The following is a 23,301-nucleotide window of genomic DNA, read 5'->3' on the forward strand; positions in this document are numbered from 1 at the left end:
AAGTCTATCACTTTGTGTGCTGACACTGTGGATGGCCGCACGTACCTTCCCAATGGCTTCCGTGTGGTGCTGGGTACAAATCTGCAGTCTGCTGACCCAGTGCTGCCGCTCTTTAGCATCTGTGGCTGACAGAGAGAAAGAATACACACGATATTTATTTTCAGACTGATTTGGGGAACACAATTAATTGTCCACAGCACAAAAGAGTCTACTTTCCTTGCAGAAAATGTCACTGGAGAGGGGACAGGAGACTCGAGTGCTGCCCTTGCCAGGACAGCCCACATGCAGCCAAGTGAGGGCCTGAGGCAACAGGTCTTAAGGTCCTTACAGTGCTATGTCTGTATCTGTTTGTTTGTATATCTATTTTCATTTTTCCAGACAGGGTTTCTCTGTGTAGCCCTGGCTGTCCTGGAACTCACTCTGTAGTCCAAGCTGGCCTTGAACTCACAGAGATCCACCTGGCTCTGCCTGCTGGGTGCTGGGATTAAAGGCAAATGCCACCACTGCCTAGTTGAAATGTCCCTATTTAAACAAGCAACCTCCATTAAGAATCTAAAGTATCAGGGCTGGAGAGACGGCTCAGTGGGTAAGAGCACTGACTGCTCTTCTAGAGGTCTCAGGTTCGATTCCACATGGCAGCTCACACCTGTCTGTAACTCCAGTTCCAGGGCTTCTGACACCCTCACACAGACGTACAGGCAGGCAAAATACCAATGAACATTAAATAAAAATGAACTATATATATATATATGAATCTGAGGTATTAGCAAGCCTTTCAGATCTTAGCAGAATGGTCAGTTAGGCTAGCACTATACTTTATGTGTACTTATTAAGTAAAAACCACACATTTCTTCACAAATTAGTTTATCTAGACAGAGGCTATAAGCCAGATATGGCAGCACAAGCTTGTGATTTTAGCACTCAGAGGTGGAGGACAAGCATTTGAAGTCAGGCTGGACTGCACAGCAAAACCCTGTCTAAAGCAGCCCGAGTGATGGTCATATCGCCCTGAACACTCCTGACTTAATCAAAAACCAGTGTGAACACCCAAAACCAAACCCAAACCCAGTAAGTTATACCGTACCTTAGTGAATATGGACATTTTAACAAACCCCAACTCTGAATTTACATTGCTGCGGAGGGACACCATGCTAGGTCGGCCTACCTCTGAGTTTACACTACTGCAGAGGGACCCCGTGCTAGGTCGGTATTCTGCTGCGGAGGTAGGGTCGGCCTACCTCTGAGTTTATACTGCTCTCCACTGGCAGCATTCACTGTGAAGGTGTGGGAGTCCTCATCGCTGGGGGAGATCACAGCACCTGCAAGCTGCAAAGTACCTCTGGGTTTCTGATTTCTTGACTGTTCATTCACAAAGTACTCCAGTAGCCCAGCTTCATTGTTTAAAACAAAAAACCTGCAATGAATGATGTCAAGAAAGTTGTGATTTTCAAACATTTGTCCTAGCCAAACTAAACCATGCAAACTTCAATCATTTAAAAACTATAATAGATTTTTACTAAAAAACAAAACAAAACAAAAACTAAAGCATGCCAGGAATAAGCCCAGGAACATTACACTACATTTGGTTTGGGTGTCATCCTGGTTTTTGACAGTCAGGAGTGTTCAGGGTGATCTGACCATCACTTAGGCTTCTTTAGACGGGGTCTTGGTGTGCCAGGTAAAATGAGTATGGGAGGGAGCTGCAGAGATGGCCCTGTGGTTAGGAGCACATGTTGCTCTTGCAGACAACCTGAGTTTGGTTCCTAGCACCCATTCTTAAAATCACCTACAACTCCAGCTCCAATGGGATCCAATGCCCTTTTTAGTCTCCACAGGTACACACACACACACACACACACACACACACACACACACACACACACACTAAAAAAATAACCCTCAGTAATCGATATGAACTTTTAGAGAAATGAATGATCTTCGACTTAACCAGTGAAATACACACTGAGAATGTCAGCGTAGAAAGATGTTGGGACTGTACCTTTAGACAGGTCATAAGTGAAGGTTACTTACCTTGTTTAAAAATGAAAAGACTGCAACTGGAGACACAGAAACACAGGGAACTCGAGACTAAATGATGAAATACTGATATACCTTGGCAAAGAATTTGATGGAACACTGGTGGACGTTGGAAAAGAATTTGATGTTCTGATTCAGTTATAGACTAGATAGTTTAGGATGCATCAATCCAGATCCCAACTTAAGTAGCACAATAGTTCCTTTTTTTAAAAAGTTGGTTAAAAAGACTGAATTTCTCAAAATGTATACTTATGTTTTCAGAGGGTTTTTTGGCATTCTATGCAAGAGCCAAGTTCATAACAGAACCTGGTGTAAAATGTGAGCCAGTCAAAAGCCAGGAAGGAAGATGTTCAATGTCTCAAGTGACATTGAAATGACCATATCAAAGAGAGAATGGGATCAGCCTCCTGTTCAGGAAGAGAGAAGGAGTTGATGTAGGGGGTAGGGAGTGGGTGGGGGGAGGCTAAACCGCTTGGCTCTTCTCCTAGGGTTTGCCATTGCCACTGTTGTGAGACAGGGCCTCTCTACACAGCCCTAGCTATCCCAATGCAGGCCAGGATGGCCTTGTCAGACACACACCTGCCTGGGATGGAAGGCATGCACCACCACACCTGGCTCTCTCCCAAACTTCTCAACATGCTTTTGAGTTTGGAAAAATGTACTCACATATTTTGATAAAAATTTAATTTTAATATTTGTGCAGCTTCTCTTTTCTTTGGTTTTGTTGTTATTTTTCTGTGACAAGGTCTCATGGAGTCTTAGGCTAGCTCCAAACTTTCTATGTAGTCAAGGATGACTTCAAATTCTGATTCCCCTTGCCTCTGCCTCCAGAGTGCTGGGTGTGCCAGGTAGACCACACAGCTTGGTGTGGCTCTGAGGATCAACTCAGAGCCCCATGAATGCTAGGCAAACACTCTATTGAATGAGCTCCAACCACAGTCATACTTTTGTAATTGTTTGTTTGTTTTTGTTTTTTCGAGATAGGGTTCTCCATGTAACAGCCCTGGCTGTCCTGGAACTGATTTGCAGACCAGGCTGGTCCTCGAACTCAGTCCGTCTGCCTCTGCCTCCGCCTCCCGAGTGCTGGGATTAAAGGCTTGCGCCACCACCGCCTGGCTATAGTTCTGTCATTTTAAAACTCACATCTCATTACTGGTGGAGTTAAAGACTGTTTCATGTGTTTGTTGAATACTGTAAACTGCCAATCACATCACTGCTCATTTTAAAGAGTTATTTCCCAAAGACTTAAAGGAATTATTTGAATTAACATAAAGCAACCATAGATAAGATCAGAGGCCAGTCAGTATGGTCTACAGAGTGAGATCCAGGACAGTCACCAAAACGACACAGAGAAACCCTGTCTCAAAAAACAAAAAAAAAAAAATCACACAAAATCTGAACAAAAGTCTATACAAATCCAAAAAAAAAAAAAAAGCAAACAAACAAAAGACCAAGTCAGGAATGGTGGCGCTCAGCCATAATCTGCACTTAGAAGGCAGAGGCAGGATTGCCATGAGCTCCAGACCAGCTTGGCCATACAGTGAATTCTAGACAGTGTGGGCTACAAAGTGAAATCCTGTTTTTAAACAAAAATAACAAAAACCAACCAAACACATGAAAGGTTCTGTTAGCAAGAAAGTAGTACTTTCTCACATTTCTTACAAAACAAAGCAAAAGCCCTATACAGTTGTATGCTTTAAATGAGAGAACCACATTATAAATGAATTACTTCTCAATACAGATGTTAACATGCAGAATGGGGAGACACAGACAGTTCTACAGCTAAGAGCGCTTGCTGCTCTTGCACAGCACCCAAGTTTGGTTCCTGGCACCCACATGGTGGCTGCTAATCGCCGGTAACTCCAGTTCTAAGGGTCTGATGCCCTCTTCTGGTCTTCATGGGCTCCTGGGCACAGAGTGTAAAGTCACAGGCTCACACACTTTGGTGGTTTGAATAGGTATGGCCCCCATAGACTCCGTGTTTGAATGGTTGGCCCATAGGGAGTGGCACTATTAGGTGTTCTTGTGGCCTCGTTGGAGGAAGTGTGTCACTGCGGGGACGGGCTTGCAGGTCTCCTATGCTCATGCTACACCCAGTGTGGGACACAGTCTTCTTCCTGCTGCCTGCAGATCCAGATGTAGAGCTCTCAGCGACCTCGCCAGCACCAAGTCTATATGCGTGCCGCCATGCATCCTGTCATGATGATAGTGGACTAAACCTCTCAACTGTAAGCCAGCCCTAATTAAATGTTTTCCTTCGTAAGTTGTCATGGAAGCCGGGCGGTGGTGGTGGTGGTGGTGGTGTGGTGGTGGTGGTGCACGCCTTTAATCCCAGCCCTCGGGAGGCAGAGGCAGGCGGATTTTGTGAGTTTGAGGCCAACCTGGTCTACAGAGCGAGATTCAGGACAGGCTCCAAAACTATACAGAGAAACCCTGTCTTGAAAAAACCAAAAAAAAAAAAAAAAAAGAAAAAGAAAAAAGAAAGAGTTGTCATGGCCACGATGTCTCTAACTAACCAAGCCATAGTTGGTACCAGAGACTGGGGTTTTGCTGTGATAGGCCTGACCATATTTTTGGGACTTGGGGTTAGGAAAGCAGTGGAATGTTTTAAGCACTGATTAATAGGCCATCCTAGTAGGAACATGGAAGACAGTGGTGCTGAGGTGATTTGAACTGTGGGGACCAACTCAAGAGGTTTCAGAGAAGAATTTTAGTTATGTAGCCTAGAGATTGTTCTTGTGATATTTTTGGTGAAGAATGTGGCTGCTTTTTGTCCTTATCTGAAAAATCTGCCTGAGGCTAAAGTGAAGAGATATGGATTAATTCTGTTGACAAAGGAAATCTAAAAATAGCCTAGTATAGATTATGTTGTGTAGTTATTAGTGTTAACTCGAATGAAGATTAGAATGAAATTAACTATAATGAAAAGGAGCAAGCTGAGCAATTGAAAATACAAAACACACAGATTGAGAAAAGGGCACCAGAAGTGGAATGAGGCTAAGTCCTGTGTTCAAGGAGATAAACAGATTAAGAAATGGAATAAAGGAACAGTGACTTCAGGGCAAGATCCCACCCAGCTAAGCTTCTAACTTGTGAAAAGGGATCATAGAAAAGCTCAGAGCTGGGTGTGTGGGAGCCCATTTTCAGGTTTCTAGTGGCTTTACCCCGAAGGTCTGCATGATTAGGACCACAGGCCTGAGTGCAGGTGTCTGAGATGGTCTGCACTTGGCTGTGCTGGGGGGAGGTCTTTTGCTCCACCCCTTGGCATCTCTATAAATACCCTAGGGCAGAGACAGTCAGGGCCCATTGGAATAGGTTCCAGGCCCTCTCAAGGTTATTCTATATTTTCTATCTGTTTATCTCCACTTTCTAAATCCTTCTATCTAATGTTTCCTGCTACTCTCACTCAAGAAAACTCTGGGCAACTGTGCGGTTGGTGGGTAGACACCCCGCATGGGTGTAGTGGTGTATACCTTTAATCCCAATACTCCAGAGGCAGAAGCAGAAGGATCTCTGCGTTCAAGGCCAGCCTGGTCTACAGATTGAGTTTCAGGACAACCAAGTTTAGGCAGTGAAAGAAACCATTGAAAACAGAAAGTTGGTGAAGATGTAACTGAACGAAGGGACCATGTTCCAGTCTCAGCAAGCAGCAGAACTTGGCAGCTTCGGCCACATGGTTCTGGCTTTAGAATCAAGGATAGAAGAAACAGGTTATGGAATCTCCCTCTACTACTAAGGAAAGACACTGAGGCCAGGGTTTCGGGATATCCGTGCACAAAGTCCCAGAGAGGCCATTGTGTGAAGCTGTGAAGGTGATGCCTGGATTGCCTTGGAGAACTCAAGATGTTGGAGATGCCAGAGTCATGGGATACCTGACAAGGAGAGCTGCTAACAGGGAGGGGAACCATTCTAAGAGAAAGAAGGGTGCTGCAGTCAACAGAGATAAAAAGAGATGGAGATCTGAGGAGCTTTTGACATCATACATGGAGATGCAGAGTTTGGAGTTTGCCCAGCTGGTTTTTGGTCTTGCTTTGGTCCAGTATTTCCTCACTATCTCCCTTCCCTCCATTTTGGTATGGTAATGTATATCCTGTGCCATTATATATTAGAAGTATGCAATCTGTGTTTTGATTTTGATTTTATAGGAGACTACAGTTAAGAGATTGTATGAATTCCAGAAAAGACTTTTGAACTTTAGACTTTTAAACATTGTTGAGACTGTGACAGGCTAATAGAGATTTTTGAAGCCAGACTAAATGCATTTAGCATTATATTATGGCTGGAAGTCTATGGGGGCCAGGGAGTGGAATGTGGTGATTTGATTAGTTATGGCTTCACAGTCTCATTTGAATGCTTGGCCCACAGGGAGTGGCACTATTGGGAGATGTGGCCTTGTTGGAGGAAACATGTCACTGTGGGGGCAGGCTTAGAGGTCTCATATGTTCAAGCTACGCCCAGTATGGTAGACAGACCACTTCCTGTTGCCTGAGGATCAAGATGTAGAACTCTCAGCTACCTCTCTAGTACCATGTCTGCCTGCATGCTGTCATGATTCCCATGACTATGATAATGGACTAAACATCTGAAACTGAAAGCTAGCCCTAATTTAATGCTTTCCTTTATAAAAGCTGATGTCTCTTTACAGCAATAGAAACCCAGACTAAGACACACACACAAATAAAAATAAATTATTTTCAGAAAGAAGAATGTTTCTCAAGAAATTAAAGGACAATCACTACTGTTCCAAGCAAGAAGAATATATTTCAAAAGGAAAAGAAAAATGACTAGCTTGCTCTCTTTTTTTAAAATAAATTTATTTATTTATTTATTTATTTATTTATTTATTTATTTATTATGTATACAGTGCTCTGGCTGCATGTTTGCCTGCAGACCAGAAGAGGGCACCAGATCTCATTGCAGATGGTTGTGAGCCACCATGTGGTTGCTGGGAATTGAACTCAGGATCTCTGGAAGAGCAGCCAGTGCTCCTAACCGCTGAGCCATCTCTCCAGCCCATAGCTTGTTCTCTTAAAACTAGTCAAAGCCAATATAAAATACAACTGTTCAGGGCCTGCAAGATGGCTCAGTGAGTAAAGGCCAAGCCTAACCACCTGAGTTCCTAGAACCTACATGGAAGAAGAGAACTGACTCCAGTAAGCTGTGCTCTACCTCCACAGGTAAGATAGGAATAACTGCTGAGTGTACTGGGAAATTTAACATTCGGCACAAACCTCCACAATAGAAAGTCACCTTTTTAATTAAAGATGAATACTGCAAGGTTGTTGTGGTTTTGTTTGTTTGCTTTTGCAACTGCAAGATGACGAAGACTGTTAGTTTGGAGAAACAACTAATGTTTAGGGCTGCCTACAACTTAAGCATCATGAAATACAACTGTATCCTAACTTGGAAGTACAAAGGTAAACATTAGTGGTGGTTCTGAATAGAAAACCAGCTATCTGCTTTGCTCTGACCTTCGTGAGGCTTTAAGGTTCAGCATCCACAGAATCCTAAGCCATTCTGGCCCCTTCGAGGACTAGAGTCAACACTGGAAGGAAGTGGAATCAGGAGAATCTTGCTTTATACTTTTCTAGGGCACTCCATTCCAGAGCACGCCACTCTTTGGGAGTGGGGAAGGAGTGCAGACAGGATCGCACTTCTCACTGGCCTCAATCTCCCTAAGCAGCTACGCACAGTTTTGATACCTGATCCTCCACCTCCCCCCTGAGTACTGCAATTACAGGTATGTGTCACCAGGACCACCTCAAGTAATCAACTGTGTGTGCATGTCTGCAGGCTAGAGAAAACCTTGGGTGTCAAGTCTCAGGAATGCCGTCGACCTTATTTGTGAGTCAGGCTCTCACAATGTCCTGGAACTCTCCATTATGGATGGATGGCCAGCCTGCCCAGTGATGGTATTACAAGTATGTGCCACCTGGCTTTTTTTTTTTTTTTTTTTCGGATTTTTCTGTAGCTTTGCGCTTTCCTGGACTCATTGTAGCCAGGCTGCTCGAACTCACAGAGATCCGCCTGGCTCTGCCTCCCGAGTGCTGGGATTAAAGGCCACGCCACCACCGCCCAGCACCACCTGGCTTTTTAACATGGGCTTTGGGGATCAAACTCAGATCCCCAAGCTTGTGTGGCAAGTGATTTACCAACTGAGCCCTCTTTTTTTTTTTTTTTTTTAAATTACAACCATGTATTTATTTATTGTGAGCACTAGTGTGCCCTGGTGTACTTGTGGAGGTCAGAAGGCAGCCTGCAAGAGTCTTCTCCTCCCATCCTGTGGGTGCCAGGGATGGAAGTCATTACCCCGTTTTAGTTAGTTTAGATTGCTGTGAAGAGACACCATGACCACAGCAACTCTCATAAAGGGAAACATTTAACTGGGGCTGGCTTACAGTTCAGAGGTTCAGCCCATTCTCACCATGGTAGGAAGCATGGTGGCATGCAGGTAAACATGGTGCTGGGAAAGGAGCTGAGACTTCTACATTTTGATCCCTAGGCAGCAGGAAGTACATGCCACACTAGACCTGGCTTGAGCAGCTGAGACCTATCTCAAAGCCTGCCCCTAGTTAAGCACTTACTGACAAGACCACACCAACTAACAGTGCCACCCAGGATGGGCTTTGGGGGGGGGGGGCATTTTAATGCAAACTACCAACCCCCTGAACCATCCTGCTAGCCTGCCAACTGAGTTATCTTACCAGTCATCAAGCAGTTTTTTCTAGAGCACTCTTGTTAGGTTTCTCCAACCTGTTTGAAGCTGCTTTGAGTCAAAGTAGCAGTGGCTTCGAGGGAAGGAAACTGCCTTGAGTATCCAGCACAGGTACAATGCTTTTGTTCCTTACGCTTCTTTTTTGCAGTGTATGGAAATGGTAGTTTGGAAACCACACAGATTGATCCCCTAAGCCTCTGGTTCCTCAACAGCTTCTTAATCTGTTTCCATCTCATACTTCAATCTGTCCATTCCACACTGAGGAGCTGGTATGTCTGTGTGGTGTCTCACAACCTCCAACAACGCTGTCAGAAATGGAACATGATGGTGCTTTTTGTTCTCTTTTTAAAAATGTTTGTCTTTAGCTGGGCGGTGGTGGCGCACGCCTTTAATCCCAGCACTCGGGAGGCAGAGCCAGGTGGATCTCTGTGAGTTCGAGGCCAGCATGGGCTACCAAGTGAGTCCAGGAAAGGCGCAAAGCTACACAGAGAAACCATGTCTCGAAAAAACAAAAACAAAAACAAACAAACAAAAAAGATTTGTTAAAAAAAAAATTTGTCTTTATATGATGTGTGTGCATGTGCGTGCGCATGTGTGTATGACGGGAGAGTGGAAATGCACATGCCACGGCTTCTTTTTAAAAATTGTATTTTTCATGGGTGTTTCTGCTATTCTTTAAAGTGTCTGAAAAACATTCTTTCCAAAAGAAAATCGTTCTTTCATGTATCATTCCTGGTTTGTGTTGTTTAAGGTAGGAAGAAAACAACATTAACTTGTATTATCCCATCATGATGAAAAGCAGAAGACTCCAAATGCATGTGGATTAGAAACAGCATGCTACATGGTTTTGTGAAAATAATTTGTCTATAAAAATAGACCTTAGACTCAAAATTATTTGCTTACAAATTTTAGTTTGATTACTTTAAAGAACAATTAAGGGCTGGGGAGATGTACTTACAAGCCTGAGGACTTGAGTCTGAATCCCTAGCACCCACATAAAAAGTCTTGCATTCTGTGCGTGCCAGTAATCCTAGCACTGAGGGGTGGAAACAGGACACCCCACCCCCACCCCCCGCCCCGGACAGGTGAGAGAAATTAGAGCTTTTGTGCACGCAACTTTTGCTGGTCAGAGTAAAAGGGTACAACCAGGCACAAGGACAATATCTGTTGTCCTAGCTGCTCCAGATGTGAAGGCTCCAGAGCTTAGACTCAGCCTGGGCCACACAGAAAGAACTCACTTATTTTGGTTTTTTTGAGACAGGGTCTCTTTATATATAGCCTGGCTGTCCTGGAACTTCGTTATACAGACTAGGCTGGCCTCTAACTCACAGAGACTTGCTTGTCTCTGCCTCTGCCTCCCAAATGGTGAGATTAAAGTTGTGTGCCACCATGCCCAGCCGAAGCTCATTTCTTTTTAAAAAACTATGCTGTATCATCCATTAGTTCTACTTCCTCACATAGACAAAAAATGTAAACTTGAACAGATATTCAAGTTGGCACAACATTCACGGCAGTATAATTTACAATTGCCAAAGGTAGAAACAACCCAAATGTCCATCAATAGATGAATGAATAAACCAAGGTCTTATGTACACACATCAGAATATTACTGGTCTTTAAATAAGGGTATGGACCAGGGAAATGGCTTTTTGAATGAAGGCACTTCTGCCAGCGTGATGCCCTTAGTCAAACCCAGGACCCGAATGATGGAAGGAGAGAACTGATTCCTGTAAGATATCCTCTCACTGCCAAACACATGGTTTGGTGTACATGCACACACAGATGCACACACAGACACACACAAATTAATGTAATTTTTTAAATTGGGCCAACAAAATGGCTCAGTGGATGAGGGAGTGCTGCCAGGCCTGAAGACCTCAGTTCAATCCCTGGGAACCACATAATGGAAACAGAACTGACTCTGGTCTCCACATGCTCACTGTGACACTCGGGCACACATCCACACATATAAGTATAAAAATAAAATAAAAACCACCAAAGAGCAGGGCGGTGGTGGCCTTTAATCCCAGCACTCAGGAGGTAGAGGCAGGCGGATCTCTGAGTTTGCGGACAGCGAAGGCTACACAGAAAAATCATCTCAGAAAAAAAAAAAATAACAACAACAAAAGAACTCACCAAAGTTCTAAAATACAAGTCTAAATTCATACAGATGAATCTTGAAACCATGCAGAGAGAAATCAAAAGTCACAAAAGTCACATATTGTATGCTCTATGGACACGAGACAGAAGGAGTATTAAAATCCAGAGACCAAAGTAGGCAGGGAGATTTATGAAGGGACACTATTATATAAAGGGCAGAGAGTTTCAGCTTGAGAGGATGAGGAAGGTTCTGGAGATAGGTGGTTGGGAATGACAGCTCTACAAAATGGTGGCTATATTTAATATTTAATTTCACTTTAAAAAGTAAAAGCTTAGTTGGGCAGCCATGGCACACGCCTTTAATCCCAGCACTCTGTGAGTTCGAGGCCAGCCTTGGCTACAGAGCAAGATCCAAGACAGGCATCAAAACTACACAGAGAAACCCTGTCTCGAAAAACCAAAAAAAAAAAAAGCTTACTACCTCTCTCTGCCTGCAATGTCAAGTCCACGATGTACTTGAGAGATCCGGCTTCCCTGCTCCCACTGCCTGCGTGGCTGTAGGCTGCTTAGTTAACCCTCCAAGGTCACAGAGCTTTGAGAATCACGCACAAATGCCCATTCTCCTCCCCTCTGCACACAGTAAAAGCACGTGGCAAGTGAACATGGCACTCTATTCCTAATGATATTTCTGAGAGACAGAGGCTGCCGCCTGGACACATGCCAACCCCTCCACCTAAGGAGAAAGCCATCCCACTGTAGGAGAGAAGTGGTAGACCCTCCTCTAAAAGGCTCCCAGCTCTTTGTACTGATGTCTGCATATACCACAATCAGCTCCCCGTCCCAATCTCTTCTAGGACAGTCAGCTTACCTGAACTGCCACCCAGTGACGAGGTTGGTGTACTTCATCAGATAGCCATAAACATTTTCCATGTGATCACTGTTGCAAAAGAAGAGAAGGTTGAAGTTAGTGAAAGATGAGAAGAAATCCCCCAGCTAGGCTACTGTACAGGTTTGAAAACAGCCACAGAGACATTAACTCATCAAACTTGTCAGGCATGGTTGTGCATGCCTTTAGTCTCTGCCCTCAGGAAAGCAGAGGCAGGAGAATCTCTGCGAGTTCAAGGCCAGTCTGGTCAACATATGGAATGACAGGCCGGCCAGGGCTACAGAGAGACCCTGTGACAAAAGACAAAAAAAAGTCAAACTCTTCAGCAGAAAAAGAAATGGACTCACTGAGGGACCTGATCCCCTCCTCCACAATTTTCTTACTTACGGAATTTTAATTTACTGAATTTCTTCCAAACAAGTACAATAGTCCATGTATTATTACTATTTCAAATACAGTCACTATGTGACTGTAAAACTGCAGAGACATGAAAAGAAACCCACTTGAAGTGTTATATTTCAAACAGCCACCCAGAACCATTTCCCAGAGCCCTTCCTCTGCTCTGGGCACTTCACACGCAGTCCGTTCTCCCTGAACTGGTTCTGCCCTTACTCTGTCCAGTCCTGGAGCGCCACAGCCTGAGTCGTGTGCTCTCTGTCAACGCACAGAGCCTGAGGTAGCACACGACACAAGTTACTTCCTCAAAGGATCGAGAGATCGATCTCCTGAGTCACCATTTGGGGAGCTCGGTCGGACTCTCCACACGGAGCCTCTGCCTGTAGAAGGTGTCCTCCCCGCCTGGGGCACGTCATAAAAGCACTGTAGCTGAGCACGGCCAACAAGAACTGGACTTCTAGGACTATCTACTCGTGGACTATGGGGAGAAACTTCCCTAAAATCTGATGTACACTGGCTACCCTTTAGAAAAAGGTAGCGGTGTTAAAGCTGTCAGAGGGGGCTGACGAGACGCTCAGTGGGTGAAGCGCTCCCTGTGCAAGGGTGAGGCCTGAGGTCAGATCCCAGCCCCGTGTACAAGCTCATGGTGACGGACTGCACATGCCTACGGACCCAGTGCAGGGAAGAAATGGGAAGGAGGCCCTGGGGCCTCACTAGCCGGCCAATCTAGCTCCAGGTCCCAGAAAATGAGGCAAAGGGCGACGATCTGGCTCAGCAGGGAAAGACATTGGCCAACGAATGTGATAAGAGTTCCAGATGGGAACCTGCACTGTAGAAGGAAACAGGTCATTCCCGCAAGGTGTGCTCTGCCTTCCACACACATGCCAGGGCACACACTCATGCTGTGTCTGTATACACACACACACACACACACACACACACACACACACACACCAAAAATTAGTTAAATCAAGCAATTAAAAATTGCATATTCATTCCCTTTATTCAGTCACTACTTTTTCCTTTTTGTAACTAATGGTATTCCTCATTTGCAAGTTACTGTATCAATCATTTAAAAGCTAACAATCAACATTTAAAATATAGAATTTCAGTAGTATCTACAAAAACAATCCAAAGTGGTTCTTTGTAAGTTATAATACAGTAAGCTGTGTCCTAATGTTATTAACACTTTACTGGGGAATACATATATAAAGATTTAACTTTCGTCTTGTTCTTTATTAATTTTTTCATTTATTCTACATACCAACCAGTTTCCCCTCCCGTTCCTCTCCTTCCGTCAACCCCCGCATCCACTACTCCATTCAGAAAGGGGCAGGCCTCCCATGAGTTAACTTTTAAACCAGGTGCAGTGGCATACACCCGTGATCCCTGTACTCGGGAGGCAAAAGAATCAGGAGTTCAAAGCCATCACCAGCTACAAGGCCAGAGATAAATGAAGCACTGTCTAAAAAAAGGTTAACTTTCTCATAGAAATCACAAACTGGGCTACATAACAAGAGGCTGTCTCAAAACAGCAACAGAGAAGACCCAGACTCAAATAAGCAAGTGTAGACTACTGCTTGACTCATGAAACAGCAGCCCCAGATTATGTACAAGCAACTGGATCGTGTCCTAGTCTTTGAAATGGACAGCTGCAGGGCCACTCTTTGACTTGTACCCCCTTTCTGTTCCCAAGAAGTAGTCAACACAGCCTGTTGCCGTGGAACAACTGTGCCCTCTGGTGGCCATCAGAAGATGCCGTGGACTGGTTTCTAAGTCAGTCTGCAGTCAAGTCAAGAATGACCTTAGACTCCTGACTCCCTTGCCTCTGCCTCCCAAGTGCTGGGATGACAGGCAGGCAGGCAGCACAACTCTGTGCTGGACCAGAGCATCTTTCTGTTCACTTTTTTCTTCTCCATCTCCTTATACAAGCTAGCATCCCCTAATTCCAAAATTCCAAATCCAAAGGGATTAACGGATGTCACCGGTAAAGCCACACACATACACCAAAATCTGAAAACTCCCAACCTGAAGCCTTGTTGCTCTCAAGCATCTCTGAGGAGATTTCTGCTGAAAGCCTGGGACCAGGTGTGTGGTCCTCCAGCGCTCAGGATCTACTCTCATTCGAGGTGAATACATTTGTGTATCTACTTAACGAACCTTTAATACTGAGACAATCTGGTTGCTAATTGAGGAAAACACTACATACCTGATTTTATCATGCTATTTCATGTTCTATGAACCAGGTGATGATTAAAAACAAGATCCTGTAAACTAAACTACAAAGAAATTAATCTTCAAAGCTGCAGTAACCCCACCGCTTAACAGGCTGGTATATTTATGATCTCTTCAATGTACCATTTCCTTGGAATTGGTCCTGGAAGCTGTCTATGAAAACAGGTGGTGACGGGGCTGGAGAGATGGCTTGGTGGATAAGAGCACATACTGCTCTCCCAGAGGTTCTGAGTTCTGTTCCCAGCACCCAGCAACTGTGGTCCACAATTGCTGTTAACTCTAGTCCAGGGGGATCCAATGCTTCTGGCCTTCTCAGGCACCAGCATGCATGTGCACATACCCCCTTACATATTCATAATCAAATAAATATTTTAAAATATTAAAACTTTAATATTAAAATGGTATACACACACACACACACACACACACACACACACACACACACACACACACACAAATGTCCACGTAGGTACAGTATAACAAAAAGAAAACAGAAGAAAGGCTAAATATAAGGATATAAGGAAGGAATGAATGCAGGTAATGGGCAAGGGTCATGAAAGAGGACACAAGGCAGGCGGTGGTGACGCACACCTTTAATCCCAGCACTCAGGAGGCAGAGGCAGGCGGATCTCTGAGTTCGAGGCCAGCCTGGGCTACAGAGCGAGTTCCAGGACAGGCTCCAAAGCTACACAGAGAAACCCTGTCTCGGAAAAATAAATAAATAAATAAAATATAAAATAAAAAAAAAAAAGAAAAATAAAGAAGACACAAAGTTAATTGTTTTACTAGTTCTAAAACTGCCATGGGCTTTTTTTTTATGGTAGATAATAAGTGCATAAAACATATTCTATATTAAAAATATAGCAGCCAGGTAGTGGTGGCGAATGTCTTTAATCCCAGCACTTGGGAGGCAGGGGCAGGCAGATCTCTGAGTTTGAGGTCAGTCTGTCTACAGAGTGAGTTTCACGAAAGTCTCCAAAGCTACACAGAGACACCTTGTCTTAAAAAACAAACAAAAAAAAACAAAAAAAAAGAGTAAAATTTAATGTGAAGTTCCATGGCTTACATTCCCAACCTATTCAAACTGTACAGAAGTTGAATTGTAGAGAGACTCTGGGTCTCATTACTGTGTGATGTTTCTATGTATTTGCAAGGTTTTTTATAATAAAGTTTATAAATTTTTGAAGAGCTGCTTAACTGAACTGCCAAGTGGTATTGATACATTTAGTCTGACCCTCCCTCCTAGACGGCTGTTTCAGTTCTGAATCTCCATTACTACTACACACTTCTTTTTTGTTTGTTTTTGTTCTGAGACAGTCTTGTTGAGACAGTCTTGCTATGTAGCCTAGGCTACCCTTGAACGTGTGATCCCTCCTGCTTCAACTCCCTGAGGGCTAAGGTCATGGGTGCTAGGCTCCATGCCTGACTAACACAGTAAATGTTAACCTTTCAGACTTAAGAGACATAAAATGTGACTCAGGAGACAAAGAGATGGGTATCTGAGTTTGAGGCCAACCTGGTCTACAGAGCGAGTTCCAGGATAGACAGGGATACACAGAGAAATCCTGTCTTAACCACCACCCCAATTAAAAAAAAAGAATAAACGATTCTTACTAGACACAAAGTGCTCTAAAAACCCACTGAAAACTAAGAGATATTTAAAAGGCACTATTTTCCATCTGAAAATTGTAACTAACCCAGGAGAACACATCTGCCACACAGAGAACACACAATAGCAAGGCTCTATGCCGCCAGAACGCAGTAACAACAGGAGTGTGTTGGCTGCCACCCAGATTTTTAAAAGACTTTCCTTTTCCTTTACTTTGTTTGTTTTTTGTGATTTCCTTCTCTGTGTATCCCTGGCTGTCCTGGAACTCGCTCTGTAGACCAGGTTGGCCTCAATGAGTTCAGAGCCCGGGCTGAACTTGAACTCACAGAGATCCACCTGTCTCTGCCTCCCGAGTGCTGGGATTAAAGGTTTGCGCCACCCCTGCCTAGCAAACATGTTTTTGGGTCTTTTTTCTGTTTTTTTGAGACAGGGCTTCTGGTGTGGCTCTGGCTGTCCTGGAACTCAGCCGCCGGCCCCCCCTTCCCAGATGCTGGGATTAAAGGCATGTGCCACCACTGCGGGCTCCCAGGTGCCAGGATTAAAGGCATGTGCCGCCACTGCGGCTCTTCCTTCACTTTCTAAGTTCCTGTACAAGTATACATTATATGTCGATCACACCCTTCCCTTTCCCACCCCACCAGCGTCCTTTGTCCCCCTAGACAGTTTTGATCTACTTTCACATGACATTCACATGCATAATTTCACGTATCTCTATGCAATCTAGGAATCACAAATGAGAGAATACATGTGATACTTGTCTAAAAAGGATATGTCATTAAACAAAGTACAGGACTCTATGGTAACAGGGCTGGGTGATAGGACCTGGTGACTGATTAGGGATGAAATAAGAAATGAGGGACAAAACAGTGAGAGAGAAGAGACAAAGGCCACAGCTAGATTCCAGCAGCAATACCTAGACACCTCAATGGGCCCCAGGGGTCTCTGCATTTGCTAGTGATTTACATAGCAGCCTTAAGGACCTGCAAGGGGCACAGGGCAAGGTATCTGGCAAGGCAGCATGGCTGATACGGATAGAGACTTGGCCTCTGTGCATACAGCATCTCTGAAGACATGTTGTAAACGGGATTACCCAAGATACATAAAGGGTAAGACATGGACAGGGTCTGAGAGAGAACTCTTGGAAAAGTTCAAGGGCAAAAAGAATGAGTTATCAGCAACAGAGGAGAGGAGCAGAGGACAGAGGACAGAGGTCTACGGGTATTGCCAGATGAGTGTGAGGCCAGCAAGGCTCAGTGCTATCAGAGACTGGAGTTTCGATAAGATTGATAAAGCAAGTACAGAGCCTCCCACACGCAGACCTGAGCAGAGAGATAGTTCAGTTCGAGGTGATCAGACCTCTTAAATGCTGGGGTTTTGTTTTGGTTTGGTTTGGTTTTTTGTTTTGTTTTGTTTTTTCCACAGTCCATGGAGGATTTTTATTAATGTGTTTTACATCTCTAGAAAAGGAATCCCAGGATTTTTCCTCCTGTGTGTTTTCGTCTTGCTTCTTCATGGTCCATGATGCCAGCTGAAGTTGTCAGTACAGTGAAGCCAAACTGACGGATAAGAGCAGATTATTCTGCCATTTTTCTAGGTCTTTGAGTTGCACATCACATCTAGGGCTTATCACTCCACACTTGTTCAACCTGCCTGTGAGGTTCACGATGATTTTCCCAGCTCTGTGGTCGTCGATGATTTCAAACTCACCAATATAACCGTGCTTCATCATCACAGTTAGGAACCTAACGATGACTTTGGAGCAGGGCCTGATGAGGACCTGGTGTTTGCCTCTCTTGAGAGCATCAGCCAGGACACTCATGTGCACCATGGTGCCGGCGCAGAAAGATGGCGGAAAGATGCTGTTTTAATGAGGAAACCTTTATGAATGAAAAAACTGAAAGAGCCGGCATTCCTGGAGAAGCAACAAAAGACTTACTTTGGTTTCTGATAAAGCACAGGAGAAACTTACAATCCATAATTTTAAGAATGAATGAAACCAGGGCATGCCATGGTGCTGAAATCACAGGGAAGAATTCTTAAGTTTGGGCTAACAGCCTGTGTGTTTAACTCTAGTTCCTTTTAGCTCAGGAGCTGTTTGTATTGTGGAATGTACATGAAACTCAGGAGTTAACGGCAAAATCTTGTGAAAGACATATTTATCGTGAATAATGACCATATACATGAAATACAAATATTATAATATGTATAATTATGTATATTTAAATACTAATTGGGCTCAGGACATAGCTCAGAGGTAGAGAACTTACCCAGCAAGCTCAAGACCATTGGTTTGATTCTAACACCCAAACTAATCATTTTTATTACTGTATTATTCTCCAAGAGATAGAAACTATAGTGGGTCCAAGGTCACCCTACCCACAAGCTAGCAAATTAGCATGTTACGATTTTATAAAGAGTAGCCGAAGACCCCTGAGTGGGAAATGACAGACTTCAACTGTCACAGCAACAGCAGCATGCAGATCTTCAGTCCAACCCCACTGGGCCACACAGAGGGCAAGTGAGGCCTACACGCAGGACAGACAGACAGTGTCAAAGGGCAGCCCTCAGGCCTTGCTGGAACACACATCTGGTCAAAAGCGGCGAGCAGCACTACAGACTCTGCCAAAGCAAGACTATTTCATCACGCAACAGCAGAGACAGCACACATGACGGGCATGACCTGTCGTCCAAGGCACGTCTTGTAAGCAGGGGTACTGACCTCCCTTTGTGCCACAGTCGTGGTCTAGGCTATCTAACAGCCTGGAAGACAGACATGCCAAGACTTCCGCCATCTTCCGAAAGTTCGGAAAAGGGATCTGCCTGTTAGGTAATCGTGGTTAGCTGGTGGACAGCCTAAATTAAAAACATTTTCATGTTTAAGATTTTTGAAAAGGCAGCCCCTACCATCCGTGCCCTGGCGCTGGCTCTTCCTTTCTGTCCAGTTCAATAAACAGACGTGTAGTTATGGGTCTGTAAACTTCCCTTCAAGCTGACACAGAGAAAAAAATAAAGGGAAAACTCATTTATGAACTGTTAACATTCACTGTGAAAAGGAAGAATCCAGAGTTAAGAAATCTATCCTCCCTACAAATGGTAAGTAAAATCCCTTGTGAATATAAAAGACTCTAAAAGAAGATAATTTAAGGCTGATGGGATAAATTCAACCAACTTTTTCTTAAGGCCATCATGAGACAGTCTGCGATCCCACTGACACTGAAGCCCAGGAGCTTCCCAGTCCCACTCTGCTGGGTGTGCACAGAAAGAAACGGGAATTGAGTAACAGAGCGGCTCACACGCTGAAGAGGCTCAGAGAGATTTGTTGTGAGTTAGGACCCTAGAAAACACGAGACAAACCATGTATTAAACTAGTTATTATCACTAAGTATCCACTCATTTACAGCCTATCTTCTTTTAATACCGCCATGCAATAACTACCTAGAAATACAAATTCTTCCAATTACTAGCTAAGGGATCCTGGCAAACTCATTTCAACTTCCATTTTCCTCCACTATAAAATAGAGACAATGCTCTGAGAACTGTGAGGATTAACTGTGGCGAGTGAAAACATGCTGAATCCCAGAAAGATAATTACCTATATTTCTCATCCCTTCATTCTGAAGCTAGCTGAATACGAACATGATCTGTAAATACTCAGGCATATTGAGCTGGACACATCTAAAGCCAAATGGATAATCTGACTGCCCCAAATCTATTTTTTTTCTCTAGATTTTCAGAATCTGAACTATGGGTGACAACTGGGGTCAATTTGTATTTCCTCTCCTTATTACAAGTCCTACATGTTTCCTACCCTCATCCAATTCTTTCACTCTTACTGTTTTGTGTCCAGGTCACTGTGGCTCATTTCCTGGCACCTAACTCCTCTACTCCCTAACAATCAAGTCAAATTTGTTTGATCACACCAAAAAAAAAAAAAAAAAAAAAAGCCTCAACATTAGATGACCATCCAGACTCCATTACATTACTAATTAGGGTAGACATTTCCTGGCATGTACCGGATAATCCAGACTGAGATCTGTAAGTCTGGCTAGAGTTCAGGCTCTCCGTTCTTGCCTCTGATGAAATACACTGCCCCACTATAGGATATTCTGTGGAAAGGTCCACATGGCCAGGAACTGGCTAGGTCTCCGGCCACCAGTCATGAGGACCTGAGATCCTTGTCCAATAAGGCAAAAGGAACGTAATTATGCCGTGAGTCCAAGGGAGAGGTAAGAAGCAGACCCTTCCTATCCGAATTCAAGCCTCCAGGTGACCATGACTTCATGAAGAACACAGAGACGGGACACAACTAGCTGAAAACAAAACCCGCACACTGTGAAATAACTAATGCTGCTGTTTTAGCTGGGGGTGGGGTGGGGGTGGGGTTGGTGGTGGTAGCGTGTCTTTAATCAACTTGGACGGTTGAGGCAGGAAGTTCTGGGGTTCTGGGCCAGCCTAAGCAACAAGGAGACCTGGTCCCCTTGCCACCTCCCTCAAAGATACAAAGGTACTACTTTAGTAAGCGGAGTCACTGAACTTGGGGGTAATTTTAATAACACACTCGTCTCACCTGCATTTCTTTGTTGTGGGATATTTGTACATTGTGTGAAGATGTATTGCTGTGATTGGTGTAATAAAGCTCAACAGCCAATAACTAGGCAGGAGGTATAGGCGGGACTTGGGGGGGTGCACGCGGGGAGAAACTAGGAGAAAGTATCCAGGAGCGCAATTTCACCAGCAGACTTGCAGGAAGTTAGAGGTGCCATACTAAGAGGTAACTGAGCCACGTGGCAGAACATAGATTGATAAAAGTAGGTTAATTTAAGTTATAAGAGAAGTGGGAAAAGCCTAGGCTAAGGCCAAGCTTTCATAATTAATAATTCTCTGGGTCATTATTTGCAGTGTGTGCCACCCCCACCTCCACCTTGTTTTGTTTTAAGACAGGGTCTCACTATGGGGTCCTGGCTGTCCTGGAATTTACCATGTAGACCAGGCTGGCTTTAAACTCAGAGATCCACCTGTTTCTGGCTCCTGAGTGCTGAGATTAAAGGTGTACACCGCCAAGCCCAGCTTACCTCCATTTCAAAACAAGTCATTAAAAAAATTACATATTGGGCTGGAGAGATGGCTCAGAGGTTAAGAGCACTGACTGCTCTTCCAGAGGTCCTGAATTCAATTCCCAGCACCTACATGGTGGCTCACAAACCATCTGTAATGAGATCTGGTGCCCTCTTCTGGCCTGCAGTCATACATGCTGTATACATAATAAATAAATCTTAAAAAAAAAAAATTCTTAAAAAAAAAAAAAGACACTCTAAAAAAATTACTTACTACAAAAAATATATGAGTAAGAATTTCTGGGTGCTGGCATAACTGGATCTCAATATGTAAAAGATTACAAATAGATCCATATCTGTCACCATGCACAAAACTCAAGTCCAAGTGGATCAAAGACCTGAACATAAATCCAGTTACACTAAACTTAATAGAAAAGAAAGTAGGAAGCACTCTTGAACGCATTGGCACCGGAGACCATTTCCTAAATAAAACACCGACAGCACAGACCCTGAGCACAACAATTAATAAATGGGACCTCTCGAAACTGAGAAGCTTTTGCAGGGCAAAAGACACAGTCAATAAGACAAAAAGACAGCCAACAGAATGGGAAAAGATCTTCACCAACCCCACATCTGACAGAGGATTGATCTCCAAAGTATATAAAGAACTCAAGAAACTACACATCAAAATACTGAACAGTCCAATTTAAAAATGGGCTAAAGAGCTAAACAGAGAATTTACAAAACAAGAATCACAAATGGCTGAAAGACATTTAAAGAAATGCTCAACATCCTTAATCATCAGAGAAATGCAAATCAAAACGACTGAGATACCACCTTACACCTGTCAGAATGGCTACGATCAAAAACACCAATGACAATCGATGTTGGAGAGGATGTGGAGCAAAGGGAACACTCCTCCACTGTTGGTGGGAATGTAAGTTTGTACAACCACTGTGGAAATCAGTATGGCAGTTTCTCAGAAAATTAGGAATCGAACTACCTCAAGACCCAGCCATCACACTCTTGGGCATCTACCCAAGGAATGCTGATTCATACCATAAAGATACATGCTCAGCTATGTTCATAGCAGCACTATTTGTAATAGCCAGAACCTGGAAACAACCTAGATGCCCATCAACAGAAGAATGAATGAAAAAAATGTGGTACATATACACAATGGAGTACTACTCAGCAGAGAAAAACAATGAAAGCATGAAATTTTCAGGCAAATGGATGGAACTAGAAAAAATCATCCTGAGTGAGGTAACCCAAACCCAGAAAGACAGTCAGTCATGGTATGTACTCACTCATAAGTGGATTCTAGATATAAAATAAAGAACAATCAGACAACCCATAGAACCATGGAGGCTATATATATAGCATGGAGGTCCCTAGGATGACTGTGGCTTATAATAAATTTCGGTTTTACTCAATTATTGGAAAAAAAAAAAAAAGAATTGCTGGGTAGTGGGGGCGCACACCTTTAAACCCAGCACTCGGGAGGCAGAGGCAGGCTGAGCAGCCAATCTTGAGGGTAGCCTGGTCTACAGAATGAGTTCCAGGACAGTCAGGGTTGCTACACAGAAAGAATTATAGCCACAACATGGTGGCACACGCCTTGTAATCCCACCAATTTGAGATGCTGAGACAGAAGTTCAAGAACAACCTGCACCGAGTTCGAGGCCAGCCTGATGATCAATTTAGTGAAAACTTGTCTCAAAATAAAATGCTCTTAGATCCCAGCACCCACGCAGAAGCTGGGCACAGCAGTGTGCAGCTGTAATTCCAGCATTGGGCAGGCAGAGAAAAGCGGATCTCTGGATTCAGAGACCCTGCCTCAAAAAGTCAGGGGGAGAAGGCTGGTGAGAAAGCTCGGCAGGTACAAGCGCTTGCCACAGAAGCCTGGCAACCCTGGTTCCATCTCTGCAACCCACAGCAGAGGGAAAGCATCGACTTCCACGGGCCACTTCTGACCTTCACATGGACACCGCGGCACACAAACACTCACACACACCATACACACAGAGAATGATACATTTTCAAATTCTTAGAATAAAAATAAGGTGGGAAACAAGAAAGAGGTTGATGACCCCTGGTGTCCACACGCATCCACCACACACACACACACACACACACACACACACACACACACACACACACAAGAGTTGTCTCTCTGTCATGCCAAGTGCAGTCAGGGGCCAGTGAGATGGCTCAGTGGAGAATGGCACTTGCTGTCAAAACTAAAGAACTGACTTCAATCCTTGAA

At 44.0% G+C, this 23,301-nt stretch overlaps 1 protein-coding gene and 1 pseudogene across 1 annotated transcript in view; both read right to left on the bottom strand.

The window, feature by feature from the left end:
- The window catches only part of Osbpl11 (oxysterol binding protein like 11), a 60,635-nt gene that overhangs the window by 32,946 nt on the left and 4,388 nt on the right, over positions 1-23,301 (bottom strand). The window contains exons 2-4 of the mRNA XM_028886366.2: positions 11,721-11,789; positions 1,239-1,414; positions 46-125 (exon numbers count right to left, since the gene is read on the bottom strand). Of these exons, the coding sequence (XP_028742199.1) occupies positions 46-125; positions 1,239-1,414; positions 11,721-11,789 (325 nt within the window). The remainder of the gene's footprint in view (positions 1-45; positions 126-1,238; positions 1,415-11,720; positions 11,790-23,301) is intronic.
- Positions 17,424-20,352, bottom strand: LOC119088795 (annotated as a pseudogene).

Source organism: Peromyscus leucopus, chromosome 12 (genome assembly GCF_004664715.2).
Source record: "Peromyscus leucopus breed LL Stock chromosome 12, UCI_PerLeu_2.1, whole genome shotgun sequence".
In the NCBI taxonomy this organism is placed as follows: Eukaryota; Metazoa; Chordata; class Mammalia; order Rodentia; family Cricetidae; genus Peromyscus; species Peromyscus leucopus.